Here is a 20,168-nt window from a genome sequence, read left to right as displayed (position 1 = left end):
TCAAACTTAGAATATATATGTGTATCTATTAATTTTAAAAATTTACATTCAATAAAAAAATAAATTATTAATAAAAAGTTAAACATGCAAACCATATAAATTTTATGAAGTTATGCTTCAAATCATTAGAAAGAAGGAAATAATCTCAATCAATTTTAATTATAAGTTTAGAATTCATTATTAGAAAAATATATTTGAGGTGCTTTAAAAATCAATTATATTTGCGGAATATTAAAAATAAATTGAATTGAATTTATATTAATGGTTTAATTTAATCTATATATATTTGTTTCATGCATACTTTCCTTAACCTTCATGTTTCAGACCTTTTAAAATTTAATTTTAAATTATTTATTTATTTTAAATTTTAAAAAAGTATAAAAAGATCTTATTTTAATACATATTAATTTTAAGCTTAAATAAGATTTTTATCTTTTAAACATTCATAATTTTTTATTTGATCTCTCGTTTTATTTTTTTTAAACAAGTTTCAAAAATTATTTTCTTTTCCATATAGTTCATCTATTATTAATTTATTACCTCTTTTTAATATTTACCTATGTACAATCTAATTACTTAACTCATATAACATAACATAAAATAATGAGTGAATAATAATGTGACATGTACACTTTTGTTCTGTTCATATTTCTAAGTCTCAATTTTAAAATTTATAATTTTTAATATAAAATTTCATAAAAAATATGATATTATTAATTATGCATCTCATTCATATTATGATTCATTGAAAACGATGCGAAATAACTTGAATGTATAATAATAAAGTAAGTTAACAAATTACTAATAGAGAGATCAAATAAAATGAATAATAATTTATGGGTAACTAAATTTAAAAAAGAATTAAATGAGAAAATTATGAAATGATTTAGAAACTAAAATATTCTTTAAATATTAATATAAAATATAAAAAATATTCATATAATATTAATTAATTACTATTTTCATTATTTTGTAAACTTTATTTATATTTAATTCTTTCACATATAAAATTGATTTTATCTTTTAAATTTTCCATGTTATAAAATAAATCAAAGTTATTAAATATTTATCTACCCAATACTAAAGTTCTTATATTAGGATTGTCATATAACTTTTAAAAGACTAAAAATTATAATTTGAAAGAATGTATAATTTGATTAAGTGACTAAATTTAATATGAAATATACCGTAAGATAAAACTAATATCAATGCATTGATTCAATCAATTTTAGTTTCATAGTTACTCGTGATTAGCGTACATGCACAAATGTTTTATATACACACACACACACACAATATTTAATAAAATTATTTAAAATATTAATTTTTTTAAAAATATTTTAATTTAACTCTATGAAAATAAATTTGTATGTATTAAAATAATAAAAACAATATATTAAGTTTTAAAAATTTAAAATAAATAAATAAATTTTAAAAATATTTAAATTTTATATAAAACAATAAAAAAAATTTGTTATTTTCTACATTTTTGCATAAATTTATCCATTTTATTTAAACAAGAATGAAATTGAATGTATAATTTTTGCTAAAATTAGAGAGAATCCAAATATATTATGGATGTTGGTTTATGAATGTGTTTTGTTAAGATTCTTTTTGTTTTCTTCGTCATATTGCGGATTATATTTTTTTGAAATACTGGTCAGCTTTGGTTTACTTGCTTACTCTTAACGTATCCACTTACAAATTGTTCTAAGTATAAATATATGTACTTTTTTTGTCTTTTTATCGTGTGTTACTTTCTAGTTCCTTCTCATCAAACTCAGAATATATATGTGTGTATCTATTAATTTTAAAAATTTATATTCAATAAAAAATTATTAGTAAAAAGTTAAACATGCGAACCATATAAATTTTGTGAAGTTATGCTTCAAATCATTACAATAAATTTAAAATATAATTTATTTTAAAATAATAAAAATAATATATTAAGTATTAATAATTTAATATAAATAAATATATTTTAAAAAATTTAAATTTTATGTAAAATAATAAAAAATTTATAAATATAAATATCGAGATCAATGAAAATTTTGAAAGTTTATGTTAAACAATAAGAAAAAAGTAAATAATAATTTTTCTCTATAAAATTTAAAATAAAACTAAATAAAGAACAAAATCATTACAATGAAGAAAAATGTATTTAAGGAATATAATAAATTTATTAAATACTTTACTTGTCAAATAAAATATTTTTGTGTATAATATAAAAGTTGATTAAAATATTATAATTATAATTTCTATTATTCTATGTATCATGAGTAAATATTGTCAAATGTAATCTATAAAATATTTTTTAATAGTCAGTGTTCTATTCTGCTCTATTACGTCAAAGCATTTTTTTTTCATATTTGAATATCAAATTTTCTACTAAGTTCATAAACTTTCACACACTAAATAACATAGCATGATCGTAATCACAACTAAGTAAGAATAATAGTCAGTGTTCCAATCATAACAAGAAACTTTTGTTCGAGACTACTTTCCCTAAACCTTGAAAAGAAAATTAAGAGTTACAAAAATATCTGTGTTAAAAGAGAGGGGGTGTCAAAAGTAATCCCTACTTTTGTTTGTAAATATGTTAATGATAACGATGAATAAGGAAGAAATAAAATATTAAAAGGTATGTCTGTTTGCAATTTTTAAAAAGACTTTAAAAAAAACTGAAAATACATGTATTTTTAATTTTTAACATTTTGTTGTTGTTATTCTGTGTTTTATGAATATTATTTATTTACTATTTTTATACATGTTCATTTTAATTTTATTTATTTGTAAATAAACTTGCTCAATCTTTTAAAAACTAAAAAAATAAAAATCAAGAAATATTTTTTAATTTATGCAAGATGTCTTGTAAATTTTTTTCTAATTAATATGCTTAGTTGTAATAGTTTAGTGACCTTGAGTTTTTTTTAAAAAAATATAAACATATTTTTTATGTTAAAGAGATTAATTTAGGTGAAACATAGTGTTAATCTTTTTTTTAATTAAAAAAATATGAGTTATGATAACTTGACGATCCTATAATTATTTTACAGTTTTATAAATATTTGATTTAGGTGGGATATTTTTTTAATCTTGTGATTTAACGAAGGGCATGAGCGTTGTGACAAGTTAATAATCCTAATGGTGAATAATGATTTTACCTTTTTATTTTAAAAAAAATTAATTAACACACACTCATCTTACAGAGAGCTATGTCACCTTAAGGTTTACACCAAATGATACATGGAATAGCGAAAACAAGTCAAAATTAAATTTTCATAATACTTTTGTCTTTGTTTATTTATGTTATTTCATTTTACTCGCTTTTTTTATATTTTAAAATGAGATTAAATAAATATTTTTAAAATTATCATAAATTTACACAATCAAGAAACTCATTTTAGGGTGGTACAGTATGTTTGTTGTAGTATTATGCTTTTATCCTTTTATATACATTAATCGAATCTTAAACCCAAATTTTTTTAAAATAAAAGTTTTTCTTTTATTTTTCATTTTTAATAAGAATAGTGACACCATTTTTAAAGCAAATTTTCTTTAAAAATTTTTTTTTCTTCTCTCCGTTGTAATCACAGTCGTGACAATAACTAAATTGCATACAACAATATTTTTGAGGCAAGAAAAAATAAAATATTATTTTTAATGACCAAAACATATATTTATTCATAAGAAAGAAGATAGTTATAGTTTAAGATTTATTAGTCAACCTTGCAGACATGTACAAACAAACCAATGTTCAGGAAAGAAAGAGATCATCATAAGACACAGGTGCTTTAATTCATCTTGCTTAAGTGTTTTGAATAAAGCTTTACATCTTTCAACTACATGAGTTTAACTTTTCTCCTGGCTTTTGATTTTCTCGGAGAGGTTATTTCAAATTTCTCCGAACGCCAATGGTTACAAGCGCAGTCAAAGCAAATTTCTTTTTGTTCTTCTAAAGCTTACATGTTGCTCAAGTCCTTACCAGTATAATATTAAAGAGGAATGTTAGTATTTCTTTTGATTATATTTTTTTAAAATAATTTTTATATGATTAGTTTATTTTTTAAAATTAAAGTAATATTTAAAAATTAACGAATTTATGAGATAAGTACTTAATTTTAAAAAAACTTAATTAATTAAAAATATATGCTAAAGGGTGTATTTACAATAGTACATTACAAACATTTTTCGCATCAAAGTTTTTGTGAGAATCACCACCCCAAATTCAACGAGCGAAAAAATCATACACGCGTTTGGAAATGAATTATTTGTGGTAAGAGATGATAACGATGGATAATCATTTCTTAAAAATTAAGATAAACTAATTAAACATGAACGCAGAATATTAAAATATTGTAATCTAACTAGTCATCATCACTAGAAAAGAGTTGATAATGTTAAGTACATGTTAACGTGTACACTGAGATCGGTTGTAATCTTTTCAGGGTTGGGCACGTAGGACTCGAGAGCGATTTCATGGGCCGTATTAGCTTGTGTTTTCAGAAAATCATCAAACTCACGAATGCCACCCTCAAGGCATGGAATAGTAATGGCAAAAACAACAAACATGATAAAGGTAACTTGCACTTAATGCCATTATTTTTTCAATGACTTTGTTTTTTATTTTACTTTTGGAGACTTTGCTGGTTTTGCTTGAAATTCAAAGACTCTTTTTTTACCTTGGCTAATAGAAGATAACGATGATCAAATAAGAACCAAGGCAAAATTTAGTTGACTGCATGGTGATTGGTTGGTGTGAGTTATTTTTGGAAGCAAAATGTACATATGCTAAAATTATGATGGCAATCCTTGAAGGCTGAAAACTATACTTCTAAATTTAGGAGCAAATGGAGTGTAACCATTCCATTTGTTGGGTATTTTAGTTTCATTAAGATTTGGTTAAAAAAAGTGTTTCAGATGGTTAAACTACAAAATCGGATTGAAATGGCAACGTGGCAAGACCCTCTCGTCACTGATTTTTTTGCTTCCGTATTAACTTGCCAACCCTGTTTTATTTGCTTAATTTTGATGTATACACTTGTCAAATGATTGTAAGTCTATATAACATTGTAAATGTATGTACTTTTTGTAACTCAACTTGCTCAAGTAGTGCACTTTGAATGAAGTTTTATATTTTGCAACTACACGAGTTTAATCTCTTGGCTAGTAATTTTCTTGGGGGTTATTCCCTCCCGCCACGTGAATATTATGTGACATTTTTAAATATTAAGTTATTTAACTAATAAGTAACATTTACCTATATATGTATATAATTCACGTGCCTTAATAATACATATTATTAATTGTCATTACAATTACAAATAATTTAACATATTTAAGAATTAAATTACACATAACACTAATTTCAAAAACTAGAAACAAATTATATTTTTAAGCTTTATATTAGTTAATCTTCCTTTCACACATACAAACAACCCAAAGATCGGAAAAGGAAAGATAAAAAAATCATCAAAACAAAAAAAAATGCATTAACTCAACTTGTCAAGTGTTCTTTAAATGAAGTTTTATATATTTTCAATTAAACTAGTTTAACTTTTCTTTTGATTTATAATTTTATCGGAGTTTATTTCTCCCCACCGACCAAAGATCTCCAAACACCAAAGGTTAAATGCAGTCAGAGCAAATTTCTCTTTGTTCTTCTAAAGCTTATGCATGCTGCTTATGTCCTAACCAGTATATATTCATTGGAATAATATATCTTCTCTTTTATTTTTAAAATTTTGTTAACGTTAACTTTTAAACTGAAGTTTTTATCAACAAAAAAGCATTCATCACATTGAAATATAAAATTATGATAAATATATACTTTCATTTTTAATTGAAAATTATTACTTTTAAATATTTAAAATTAATTATTAAATTTATATTTATTTATTTTTATTTTCATTAAGGAGAAAGAGAAGAAAACAAAACCCTGTATTGACGAATGCAGTGAGTTCTTTAGTATAGAATCACCGAGAAAAAGGGCTTTACTTAAAGAATGGACTAATGGCAATAACTAGTTAAGTAGATTGCTGGGAAAAAGACTAATTTTAGCATTAACAATGTAAGTGGTAGGGTTGGTCAAAAGCTTCCGCTACTGCAGCAACGACATGTTTATTATTAATTTAAAACTAACTTTAACTTTAGCAGAAAGAAGAACTGCTGTTTGACACCTTAGGAATTTATATAATAAACATTCTTTCCTTCAAACATCAGAACAGAAAGAGTCAAGATATATACCATACGTACTCCACGCTTCTTCCTCCATACAACAATATATGTTCATATATAATTTTACATGAAAATGTTAATCACACGTTATTTTTCTACTCGTATATGCATCTCTGGCGTCCGCTTAAATAAAAATAAAATCAGAATATAGATTCATAAATATACATTATATAAAATGTGTCCAGTTGTGATCATATGATAAAAACTGTTGTGATCATATGACATTATACAACTAAAAAAATTGTTCGTTTAAAATATTCATGTATATCGTCATACATTAAATGATAGCATAATATATATGATAGTGTAGAGAGTTTTAAAGCCAACATCAATGAAAGTCCTAAAGAATAAAAATATAATAGCATAAAAAATCTGGTTAATAACTGCTTTAAGAATTGTAGCCAAGTAATTAATAAATATTGTTTTCTTTAAAGTTATGTTAGAAGTATATTTATAATATTAACTTAATGTTATATATTTTTTTCATAAAAAATGTTCGCTTTTGTTAAAAAAGAAAATCTTAATTTATCAATGTTTCACATTTATAGTAGTTTTGGGGTAGTCAATACTAATCTTTTAGGGATTAAACATCATCTTTAGCCATGACTACTCCTAATCATACCGTGCATGGCTCTTGATTACTTTTATTCTGTTTTATGAGTTTTATTTTTATGGTTTATTATTTAAGTCAAATTTCTTTGGCAGCGCGCAGCCAATAATATTGTTTAATCTGAAACTTGTGGATGGTGTAGCTATCAAGCTTAGAAGCATTTTCTGTCGGAAACTTTGTGTGGACAATAAGTTTTCTTGTGTCTTACAAATGTCCTTTGGTCTTGGTTATGCTCAACCAAATCCTCAGTGAAGAATACAGCAAACTTGCTTTGTTGAAGGAAAATTTAATTGCTACCATTATATAGGCACTTTGAAAAGGTTTCACCACAATTAATTACTTGATCAACCAACGCAAGAAAATATCTTTGATGGGTTGATTTTATTTTTTTTATTCTCTCACAAAGACATCCTGAAGAAAGAGATGATGGGTCTTTTATGGCAAAAAAAATCACATTTTTGAAAGTAAATTCCCTGCTGGAACACTTTTGACCAAAATTAGAAAGTATTCATCTTCACACTGTTCTTTAACTTAGTCCTTCATTACTTAACAAGCAATTAACTTCTTTATTCTTCCTTCCCAGCATTGAAAAATCTTAAATTAATTTTTTTATATAGAAAAAGAAATCTAAAATTCAATGTAGGAAATTTTTAGTTAAAATTTGTGTATCATGTAAAGACAAAAGTCTAAACCCGAAGAATTTTGCATGTAACTGAATGAAGATTAATTGTTAGAGGGATAACAGGCAAAAGCTGAACACATGCTGGATGGTAAAAATAGGGCACTTGAATTTATGTTCTTTTACATTAAAAAATATTATATTGAACTATTTCATGATTTCCCAGTCTAATAGTGTTTTGAATATCTGGGTCAGCATGCAGGTCCTGTCTAGGTTTGCTTTGCTAAAGACCCTATGTACCGAAAGACTATTCCAAGAAGAAAATTGGAATCTATCTTTTAAAATACCTGCCCTGCACTATATTTATTGATCACTAAGCTCCTTTTTCATCGCATAATTATCAAATCATGATAAAGCCACCAAAATATCATCAGAATCATTATACAGGATAATAGTTTAAATGTATCACAGACATGCAATATTACAGTTCAAGAGAATAATAATGAAACTAGTCTCATGCACATTGCAAAACGAAGTTAGTCACTCCATATATATAATAACTCAAGCTTACAATATATATAGATTATAAGACATCCTCTCCAAAAAAAAAAAAAGAAAGAAAGAAAAAATAAAGCTGAAATTAACAGTCCAATTATAGATACAGGTCTTTCTTTTGGAGCAAATCTTAAGGTCATTATTTGAATATATAGAAGAGAGCCTCCAAAGAAGCTTCTTAAACCGATTATTCTATCATAATTCATTCAATATTCAACTACAAAGTAGCCTAAAAAGCATTGTAAAACAGCTTAGTGACCTGCAGGTGATCCTAAATCTTCCAACAACTAGCCCTCATGATTTCCTTAGCCGATGCCTATCATGTAGTGGCAGCCACTGTCCCATTATATGTGACCATGATACTGGCCTACATCGCTGTGAAGTGGTGGAAGATCTTCACACCGGATCAATGTTCAGGCATAAACAAATTTGTGGCAAAGTTCTCTGTCCCACTTTTGTCATTTCAAATAATTTCTTCCAACAACATCTACAAAATGAGCCTCAAACTCATACTTGCCGACTTTGTTCAGAAATTGCTTGCATTTCTACTCTTAATAGCAATCATTAAGATCAGTGCCCGAGGAGGTTTAAAGTGGATCATAACTGGTTTGTCATTAACAACACTTCCTAACACTTTGATTCTGGGGATCCCTCTGATAAAGGCTATGTATAAGGGTGAAACAGTTGTTCTTCTAGCACAGATTATTTTCTTGCAAAGCATGATGTGGTACAATTTGCTATTGTTCCTTCATGAACTTGATGCAGCCAAGACCAGGCCTGCTGCACCATCGTCACAAGGCACAGGTAACTATTATAATTGGTTAATTTTCGTTGTAAGGAATGAGATTTAAGGAATAGTTGACATATAGAAGTAAAATAATGAAGTGAAAAATGACAATATCTATAGCTTGACCAAATACATAAAAATTTAGATATATCCCTCATTTTCATTTTTCTTCTTGCCATTTTCTTTTAACAAGCACACTCTAAGGCCAAAATTGATATCGATGCATTAGAGATTTGACATACTCTACTAATTTTAACATTTGATAAAAAATCATGTTCACCCAAATACAGTAATCTAATTAAGACAATCAAAGTGGGGTTGGAGAACACGTACTATTTTAACGGTCTCTTCGTTTGTATGTGATACTTTTCTCTCATCCTCAGTTAGATGCTCTTTGAATATTTACTCCTTTAGTCCTCTATAACACCGTTTTGTTAACAAGTTATGTATGTCATAGTTCTTCAGTATAGTATTAGTTAAACTAATGCCTGTATCTTGTCATGCCTATGCTTCGTATTAGCAACTAGCACAAGATTTAGATTCAAGTTGTCAAACAAAACAGCCCGAAATTTGGAAAAGGTGTCAAGTCTTTTTCTTTTTCTTTTTTCTGATTCAGCTCTTGATGTATGTTTAAAGGAGAAACGGGGACAGCACGGGAATTACAATCAAATGAAGAAGAAGATGCAGAAGCAGAACCTAGAACAAAAAGGAAAATGAAGATCGTGCCCATTCTTGTCACAGTGGGAAAGAAGCTAATCAGAAATCCTAATACCTATGCAACTTTAACAGGTTTTATTTGGTCAAGCATACAGTTCAGGTAGGCACAAAATTAATTAAATGTTCACTCCATTCAAGGATCAGTCCAAGAGATCATTGTATTTAGTTTCTTGATCTTAATAAGGAGATAATTAGGTTAACCTGTTGTAGGTGGGGACTACATATGCCTGAAGTGGTTAATCAGTCAATAGAATTATTGTCCAATGGAGGTCTTGGTATGGCAATGTTCAGCTTAGGTAAGAGAGAAATGATCCATGTGGTTTCTCATTAATATGAACTTATGAAATAAATAACAACCCAATTGTTAGAATTGCATTAAAAGTTTTTTATATGTATATGCATTTCTTGGTCGACATTTATATAGGTCTGTTTATGGCATCTCAGTCCAGAATCATAGCATGTGGGCCAAGGATAGCAATGGTTGCAATAGGACTGAAAATTTTGATCGGACCTGCCCTAATGGCTGTGGCTTCCCTTGTCATTGGATTAAGAGACACATTGTTTAAAGTTGCAATCGTTCAGGTATTTTTTTGGTTAAATATTGATTAAAAATATATATAAAAATAAAAAAAATGTGTTTTTTATATGATTTTTAATAAAAATAAATAAATAATTCCTTTTTGTTCTTTAACTTGTGTTCTCAAAACCTTTTTTTTCTTTCATTCTACTTTTCAGATCATTTAAAGGTAAATAGTATATATGATTTTGCATGTGGCAGGCAGCTCTACCCCAAGGAATTGTGCCTTTTGTTTTTGCCAAAGAGTATAATGTCCATCCAGCCGTTTTAAGCACTGCGTGAGTACTACTGTACTGTCTAAGCATCTCTTTGATAACACACACACACACATATTGCTTGAGATTTGATGTTGTTCTTATTTTTCATTACAGGATCTTGTTAGGAATGCTCATTGCCTTGCCAGTGGAATTGGTTTTCTACTTCCTATTAGCAATATGAAGTGCTGTGTTAAATATATGCTACAAACTATAATAAGCAACGTTACATTGCTTTAAAATAATAATTTGTGAGTATATTTACAGTATTGATTCATTGTAACAACATGAGATGACCCAAAAATAAAAGAAGAACTGCGATCACCATAATTGTGAATTTGTGTTGTGTATTAAAGTAGTGAGATTGTGGCTTAAGCTAAAAGGCAAGAGTAATTTTAATATTTTAAATAAGAATAATTTTTCTTTATTGATCCATGAATATTGCGGTTATTTTGTAAAGGTAGTTCGAAGAGTACCGTTTTTTTAACCTTGGGATATATACTGGTTATTGTGAAAACATACAATAGCTAGTTTAGATACGATTTTGGTTTAATAGAATATATAAATTTTGACATTGAAAACTTAATTTGGAGTTTTACAAAATATGTGTAGGAAAACGTTCGGTAAAGCATATATTGATAGGTTTGGATTATGACGCGTTATGTATAGTTAATAACAGTTTTATTTGGATAATTGTTTATAAGATAAGGAAATAAAAAGATAAAATGTTTAAAGTTCTTATAAGTTAAAATTAACTTATATATCACAAATTTTGAAATAAATAAATAAATTATCTTTTAAAAAATATATAAGTTAATTTTGACTTATAAAAAAAATTGGTTCATTTTACTTCACATATTTTTCCTATATATACTTATTAAATAAACTATTCAAACGAAGTCATTTAAACTTAATCAAACATATTTTTTTCTTTTCTTTTTTATTAAAAATAAAAACAGAAAATGAGTAACTTTAAATTTTGGCGTGCAGGAACAAATATTTTTATACTCTCAAAAAATAAAGAAAATATATCCTATTGCCTTGTTTTTTAATCCTTTTGGTAATAACATACTAGGAAGTAATTTTGAGGGAGTGATTGCTACCATATAATGTATGAGTACCAAAATTCAAATCAACGTAATAAAGAATAACTAAATGAGGACTCTCAAAACTTGGACGAACTTTTAGCTAGGAATAGATGCAAGAATTGTTCCAAAATTTTAGCATGTAAATGGACTATGGTGGCTTTATTATATAAGGTACTATTATTGTTAATTAAGTAGAAACATGTTGATGTTGAAACAAATACACGCACTTATTAACCTACTAGTGTTTTTAGGTTGAAAATGATGTGTTGTAGCATTAAGTTATAGTTGAATTACGCTCTTGAATATTTACCGTGATGAAATTATAGTAAAATGATGTAAATTCTTAACAAAATGTTAAAATGATCATACGTCGTCTTCTTTATCTCTTCAATTGAGAAATATATTAATTAGTAAAAATATTTTTCAAATGGCATTATGGCAACACTCCCTCTTAGTTGCTAACCCTTTTTTTTTATCTGAAAGGATAAAGAAAAGACAAAAGATTATTCATAGGCATCTTTGAGATGTAATTTGGATAAATTTTAGTTATATAAAGTTATGGTTCTATCTATATCAAAGCTATAAAAGGAATTATTGTAATTCGATTAACTAAGTGCAATATTATATGCACAGGTTCGTTGATTATGTTTTGAAGATAATTTGAACGTAATGTGAAATGATATCACACCGTTACCGAGCTACATATTAAAGAATCCCTTAAGAACCCCTAAAAATAATAACGAAAAGACACATTGATATACGTGCTGCAAAGTTTAAGAACTTTTAAGTAAACCTATACATTAATTTATATTTTGGAAGTTTATATTAGATATTCAATTAATTTGAATATATACAAATTAGTAAGAGGACTACAACAATTGTTTAGGGGATAAAATTTCACCAAAATGAAGTTAAAATCTGTGCGGCCTTATATTTGTTACCTGGTCTTTTCCATAAATTCTTATATTAGATGTATAAATTCATCAAATATGTATCTTTGTTATACTCTGAGTATTTGAGGCATTATAATTAGTGAAGATTTTTTTTGTTAATAACAAGTATTTATCCTTAATCAGAATACTTTGTTTCCAATAAAGTATTTAAGTTGGTTGAGTCCAAATAACATTTTAGAAAATAAAAAATTCATGTATATAATATTAATGTCATCCACCTAAGTCTTATTTGAACAAATTTTTTAATAAATACTTATAAGAGTACAACATTAAATAATAAAATAAATCAAACTTCATCGTAAGTTTAAATTAACTTGCATTTCTTTATGTTTCTAGGATTTTTTTTTATTTTTTATTTTTAATGTTATGCTTCACTTTAAGCATGTGAAACTTTTAAAAAGTCTAAGAAAGTTGTCAAGTAGGTTGTAAAAATGTGAAAGATGACCCACGATCCACACCAAATAAGTAGCTAAGAATGTCAAAGATAAATGATGGATTTAGATCATAAATGGTGGTTGAAGGTGTTGAGATGAGTATGCTAAATCAAGAGTACGTGAACCTTTTATACCGATAATGGACCCTAAATCATTAAAAAGGAGCCCAGGCTACAAAATATGCACAACTTATTAGGCCCTGCTTGTTAGAAATAGACAAAATCTTCTAAGAGAAGCTCTATCAGCTTTAGATAAAATAAATAAATAAATAAATCTCTGTGGGCTTAATTTTGACGCTGCCGTATAGAAGGTCCAATAGTTGAAGTGAATCTTAAGTAAAAACTGATAGAGAATTCAGTTTATTTCTATAGCAAAATAGTGAATATTAAGTAAAAACTATGGCAACATATGCAATATAATAGAATATGACAGATACGAAGGAATGATAGTTTATCAAGATTCATTCTACATTATATATAACAGTTTAGGCCATTAAAACAAGGCATGTAGAAGTATGAGATAGTTCACTAAATTTAAGAGATTATAGCAAAATTGAGTTTTAATACAAAGACCATATTATAAAATCATAACACGTTATTATATGTAGACAATTCCATATATTACCACTATGTGCTCAACATATTATAAAATAAATGAATAATTACCTTCAAACAAATGACATAAGTTGCTTAACATAGAACAGAAGTGCTAAAAAGCTTAATCAACTTCAAGAAGCACAAGGGGAATTTAAATCACTCTACTAAGATCTCATGATCAAACATGGAGTGTGTTAGAAAGAAAATACTTAAAACCAACCCAAATATTGCTATTAGTCACAAAAAAGCAACTACCATCACCTTTAATTTTGAATTTGAAATAGAAATGACCAAATTAAAACTAAAAATCACAAACATTAAAAATAATTTATTTTTATTTTTTTAGTTTATTATAGTATCCGTAAACTTAAAAGAATATTGTATATCTTATTTATATTGATAATTGTAATACTTCTAATATTTTAAATATTAAAAGCATTTATATATATTTTAAATAAATCATTGATTTCATTATTTATTGATATAAAATTAATAGTGATAATTATCTCACGTGTAAGATAATATAAAATATCTATTTTAATTTATAAGATAATATAACAATTACTTTTATATTTTTATAATTAAATATCTTTAAAAAATATTTTAATTAATTATTAAACCTTATTAATCTTTTAAATAAACACTTTGAAGTTAAATTTTATTTGGGTTAATTCTTATTTTTTTTTATCTCTTTAGTCCATGTTACCTTCTATAAATTAATTTTTGATTAGATTATTAAAAAAAATTAATCACCATGTGAACCACGTTACTGTTTTTTTTCCTTTCAATTAATTCAATCTACCTTTTTATTTTTAAGACAACATTTTGCAGTAATAATATAAGTCACATTAAATACTAATAATTTATGGAAAGCTAATTTTATCCATGAAGGAATTTCCACATAATATTACATATATTTAATATTGATATAATACACAGTAAAGGAAGATGATTAATTAATATGTAAAGGAATTTTCATTGTGAAAAAAAAATCACAAAGGAAAACGACAGCATTTGTTTATCAAACGGTGGAGAATAATTTTCAAATTTCGTGAGCAAGGATAAAAAAAAAAAAAAACTGTCCGAAAAGAAAGGTGAAATTAGGGTTTGAGGTATTTATTTAATTGGCGAAAGACAGTGTTTGGGTTTCACAGACAGGCTCAACTCTTCTCTCTGAAAAATTTTCGAGATCCCCATTTTCGCCGAAACAAGCCATGGCTAAGGGTCCTGGTCTCTACTCTGACATCGGCAAAAAAGCTAGGGGTATTCTCTTTCTTTCTCTATGCTTGTGGTGTTGAAATTCTAAATTCTGATTTTTTATTTTTTATTTTTGGGTAGGTGGGATTTTTTCTTTCACTATCCAAAATTGATGCTTTTTGATGAATCTTTTAATGGGTTTTGGTTTGTTTGGTGTAGATCTGCTGTTCAAGGACTACCACAGTGACCAGAAGTTCACCATCACCACCTACTCACCCACTGGAGTGGTGAGTTCTTTTGTTCATTTCAATTTTTGTGGCACGAACACAATGCATGGCATGAATATTCGTTTCGCATTGTTCTATTTAACTTCTGTTCACAATAATGTTGGTGGAATCAAGGAGCTAGTTTAAGAAAAGTGAATGATTTTGTTGGATGAAATATGTGCTCTCTGTATATCTTGACTGTGAGAAAAACTCTGCGACATTGATTTTAAAAAAAGGGTACGATTATGACAATATATATTTTTGCTTTCTGGGTCTTCATTCAACCGCACAATGTTGGCTTTGCTTAATTATACCACAAAATGAGCTTTTTAGCCGGTAGTTCTATCAGCAGCATTCTGATTGTAAGCTGTTTTGAACAAAGAGAGAACGAATCCAAATAAACGTATCCTGTTAATTAAAAATGAAGAAAATAGTCCTTGATTATTGTTTTGTTTTGGATTTTCACTTTTTACTCATTGTTTTATTTTCTGTCGTTTTAAATTTCCCCATTTACTGGTTTGGTTGCACTTTTCTGAGAGCTTTATTTTCAGTTTTCACTATATATTTCCCTTAGCTTCATGAATCATGATGAGAATAATATAAATGTAGCAATTGAATTTGTATCAATACATATTATACTATCAACTACACATAACTTATGTTTTAACCATTTTTAGAATTATATTTTCCTAATTTAATTCCTTTTGCATACACACTGAATCTGGTTTTATGTGCTATCAGGCTGGTGTATGCTTAGTTTTTGCATCCAAGCTGAGCAAAGCTATCATGCTTGTAGGCACTCTTGGTAGAGTGTTATATCCTTGATGATATATGGGGGTGATACATGAAATTCTTAAATTAAACCAATTAAAGCCCATGTTGCAGTGCCTGATTAGTTTTTTTGTTCAGGTTGGTTGTCCAATGTAGTGCAGCCAATCGGCCTTCCTTATAGGTCTTGTATTTCAGTTTCATCACACGAACCCTCTGTTTCACACAACTAACCTCCCGCATGACCCATCTACCATTTTGGCATTAGGCAATAGGCATCCTCTGTTTTTAATTGCAGCTTCTATTGCTTCATTTTTTCCATTTCCATATATTCAATATTTTGCACACAAAGCCATCTTTTTAGTTTTTGTTGTTGTTACTGTCTTTCCAAGTTTCCATCCTCCAATCCAAGTCCACATAGACAGATTGTTAAACAAAGAAATGAAATCACCATCCTCTCTCTCTGTTTTTGTTTTGGCAATTTGCATTACTGCCCTTTTCTTGGTGATTTATATTGCTTTCCCTTTCTTTTTTAAATACACAGTTCTCTCTTTCTCTCTTTCTCTCTCTCTCTCTCAAATAATCTTGTTTTTTTTTTTTTTTTGGTTTAGTTATACCTGGTACTCATTTATTATTTGTATGTTAACTTTCTTATAACAATTTAAATTTTGAGTTTAAAATTTAAAATCTGTTTATTTCCATTTGTTGATGGTGTAAAGTTTTTATTAGTATTAGGATTATTAATTATGTATGTTTAGCATTTTTTATAGTTTTTCCATTATAGCGGCTATCTTTGTTGTAGCGATCACTTTGGGATTTGATGTGTTGCCCTCACATTTTTTAGTGTGGCTCATCTGTCCTATTTTCTGCTATGGTCCATTTTGTATACTATTTATTTTAGCATTATGTATATTAAGAAGAGTTTGCATAACCTGCATCATATACCATCCAATGTGTACACCTGGGTTGAAGTGGATAGATGCTGATGCATAGTACTATATTAGATTATCAGTTGTAAATATGTGCTTTAAACTGATCCTATGGAACCCATCAGATGAAATTGAGAAATCCATTATGTCATTATCTTTTTAACCTCTGTTTAGAAATTTTACGTCTTGTATTTTTTGGCTTATGCTTCAGGCCATAACATCATCAGGAACCAGGAAAGGTGAACTGTTTGTTGGTGATGTTAACACCCAATTGAAGAACAAAAACATCACTACTGATATCAAAGTTGATACAGATTCTAATGTAAGTTTAACATTCTTGTCTTGTCTGGATATGTTATTCTCTTCTCTTTTCAACTGAGATCTGCACTCCTGTGTTTCTGATTTATGTGCCATATTCATAATTGTCAAACCAATATTTGTGATTGATCTTTGTTTTATTAATTACCCTTGGGAGGTGAGTTTCCAAAGAATCAATTTGTTGTTTTATCCAATTTTAGGATAACATGTAAAAGTGTTTCTCTCCAGCATTGGTTCTTCAATCTTCAGACAGCACCATTTATTGTCTAATTATTTTAAAATCACTCATTCTCATTTTTTTCTTAGTTAAGTTTAATCAAGCTATTCTTACTAATTACTATATGTATAAATTAATTTTGGAAGAAAGGTCATATCCTGCAACACCATGATGAATAAAAGTAGTACTTAATTTTGCCAACACCTAGTTACAGGTTGTCCAATTAATCTATATAAAGCAGAAAATCTCAAAACAATTCATAAATTAATGAAGGATATGATGTTAAAAGCCACGATAAGTAAGTTCAAAGGTGTTTATTGAAAGATTGAAAATGGGGCCCCTCTTGGACATGTGCAGGCTGAGTTTCATATTTTGATAGTTTCTGTGAGCAGAAGGAACTATTGTGGTCCAGAGTATGTATGCATATTTGGCTACTGAGATTGCAGATTTACTGAAATATTCAATACAATACATCCGTGCCTATACATAATTCATGCATAAGCAATAGACTGGAATATTGTAGTACTTGTTTGAGGAATTTGATTTGTTTGCTTCTTGCATCTTGACATCTGCTCCCTTTCCACCAGTACCATGTAGCTGGGAAATTAGGACCAAAGTATTATACTCTTAGCATTTAATATTAATTTGATTTTAGCTTAAGTTACTCTGACTTATTTATTACTTCTATACTCCTATGACCCTTCATTAATGTCACTTAGTGTTTGTGCATTTCAGCTCTTCACAACTATCACTGTTAATGAGGCTGCCCCTGGTCTGAAGACTATCTTTAGCTTCAAAGTTCCTGACCAAAGGTCTGGAAAGGTAAGATAGGAAACCATTTTGTCTAACAAGCTTTCAAAAATCAAAAGGAAATTCACGCAGTTCTAAAGTAAATTATGTAGTTTGAGGAATCAACCTTATCAGAACTACCTATGATAGTCCTTCATGGCAATAGTTTGAGTTGTCTTTTGTATGGAACAGGTGGAAATTCAGTACTTGCATGACTATGCTGGAATAAGCACCAGCATTGGGTTGACAGCGAACCCAATTGTGAACTTCTCTGGTGTTATAGGAACTAATGTTGTTGCCCTTGGTGCTGATCTCTCCTTTGACACCAAAAGTGGGGAGTTGACAAAATCCAATGCTGGTCTGAGCTTCACCAAAGATGACTTGATTGCCTCATTGACTGTGTGAGTAATTGTTGCTCCTCTCTGAGTGTGTTTCTGTTTAACAGTCTTCATCTAGAAAAAATGTAATGTCTACTTTTTGTTCAAGGCTGTATAGCTGATCGGTGAACCTTGTTGGGCTCCTCTGTAAGAGATTTTTCCTTTTTCTTTTAGAGACATGCCTGTTGACATATACACGTACATATACTGTTGAAGTAAAACTATCTCAGAAGCCTGTGACGGATAATACAAGTTTATATGTTTTGTGATGTGATGAGTTCTTGCATGCAGGAATGACAAAGGTGATGCTTTGAATGCTGCTTATTACCATGTGGTTAACCCCTTGGCCAACACTGCCGTTGGTGCTGAGGTCACTCATAGATTCTCAACTAATGAGAACACCCTCACACTTGGTGCCCAACATGCATTGGATCCATTGACCACATTGAAGGCTCGTGTCAACAACTTTGGCAAGGCAAGTGCTCTCATCCAGCATGAGTGGCGTCCCAAATCGTTCTTTACTGTATCTGGTGAGGTAGACACCAGGGCCATTGAAAAGAGTGCCAAGGTTGGATTAGGTTTGGTTCTCAAACCCTAAGAATTTTGATCCATCATGGCAAGAGCATTGAGGTAGGGGTTAGGAAGCATAGTCTGTCAGACTAAAATTATTTTCTTCAAGTTGGTTCTCTTCTTGGGTAAGAAGTGTTCATGATGGTGTTTTCCTTGCATTTGAGCAATCCAACCTTGTAAAAATAAATAGGTTTTCTATAAAACCAAATGCGACTCTTAAATGCCCACAAGCTCAGCAAGCCTCTTCTGTTGAATGAGGATTGGTACTCTATTGAGGTTTTGATGCGAAATTTCATTTCTTCTGATTTGATGGATATTTTCTGCGATATTACCTTGCATATTACCTTAAGATGCGATCAATGTTAAGTATTTTGTTCTTGTTTTCATTTTCTTTGGTCAAGTATTTCCTTATTCGCTTGATTTGAATTTAAGCATCTATTGCATATACTTAACTCTTAAATCAAAGGTAAATAAATACTTATTTTTCACTTTACACATCTCATTCTCTTTACCTTAGAATTCAAATCGAAATAGAGATAGGAAATTTCTCCTGAGGTTGAGTACTTTCAAAGTTTTGATTTGAAATACTATTTCTTACCTCTTCGAACTAATGTTCGATGGTATTTATGCAGATTACTCAAGGTAGCAAAGGTTTCTCATTTATCGGGTACAATTTGTTTTCAATTTAATTCTTCTACGAAAATAAACAAATTGTGATAAAAACATTTCTTTATTATGTCAACTTATCATGAATGGATTTTTTAAAAGAGATATCAACCGTATGGACTATTAGTCTTATGCATCTTGGACTATGGCTTTACGGAGGAATATCGACCTAGATTGTAACTATTTCACCAAAAGTTACAGGTACAAGTGAGGTTATCTAAAATCTAGAACTAGGGTATGATGTCCAAAGGAAAGGGATCCAATAGCAAAGAGTAATGTTATTTCTTCACGTTTTCACAGTAATTTTTACATTAAGTAGAATACATTGAATAATGAAATAAAGAGATGGTATCGTATGTTGAGAATATATAGTGGAAATATTATTTTATAATAAATCCCTTAAGTAGTTCTATGATATTAGCTCTAATTTTATTTATCATCTCAGAGAAACAAAAGTATATAGATTGAAGAATTTAATTTTGTCAGAATTATGTTATAATTTTTTAATTATCTTTTATCAATGTATTTTTTTTCCTTTCGGGTTTCACGATTAGTATATATGTTCATTTGTTGTAGCTAGAGTTTTTATATGGACAAAAGGGTATTAATAAAAAATAATAATTAATATTTTTTTAAAAATTTAC

General features: G+C 28.3%; 2 protein-coding genes across 3 annotated transcripts; both read left to right on the top strand.

Annotated features, from left to right (window-relative positions):
• Positions 1–8,317: 8,317 nt before the first annotated feature.
• On the top strand, positions 8,318–10,540 carry LOC113863203 (probable auxin efflux carrier component 1b). Its single transcript, XM_027496698.1, has 6 exons — positions 8,318–8,825; positions 9,445–9,625; positions 9,736–9,821; positions 9,950–10,107; positions 10,304–10,380; positions 10,474–10,540. The coding sequence occupies exons 1-6, from the start codon at positions 8,318–8,320 to the stop codon at positions 10,538–10,540; spliced, it is 1,077 nt and encodes a 358-aa protein (XP_027352499.1).
• A 4,004-nt stretch (positions 10,541–14,544) lies between these two features.
• LOC113861693 (outer plastidial membrane protein porin-like) lies at positions 14,545–19,742 on the top strand. 2 transcript variants are annotated; one of them, XM_027494681.1, is made up of 7 exons: positions 14,545–14,690; positions 14,844–14,911; positions 16,799–16,909; positions 17,858–17,944; positions 18,104–18,312; positions 18,580–18,763; positions 19,491–19,742. In XM_027494681.1, exons 1-7 carry the CDS (start codon positions 14,642–14,644, stop codon positions 19,545–19,547), a joined length of 765 nt encoding a protein of 254 aa, XP_027350482.1. In that variant the 5' UTR covers positions 14,545–14,641; the 3' UTR covers positions 19,548–19,742. The 2 variants fall into 2 exon arrangements, with proteins under 2 accessions (XP_027350482.1, XP_027350481.1); XM_027494680.1 differs by lacking the exon at positions 19,491–19,742 and having other exon boundaries at positions 18,580–19,347.
• The last annotated feature ends 426 nt before the right edge of the window (positions 19,743–20,168 follow it).

This window comes from Abrus precatorius, unplaced genomic scaffold, assembly GCF_003935025.1.
Source record: "Abrus precatorius isolate BTA unplaced genomic scaffold, Abrus_2018 Scaffold3, whole genome shotgun sequence".
NCBI lineage: Eukaryota > Viridiplantae > Streptophyta > Magnoliopsida > Fabales > Fabaceae > Abrus > Abrus precatorius.
This window is presented reverse-complemented; position numbering and strand designations above follow the sequence as displayed.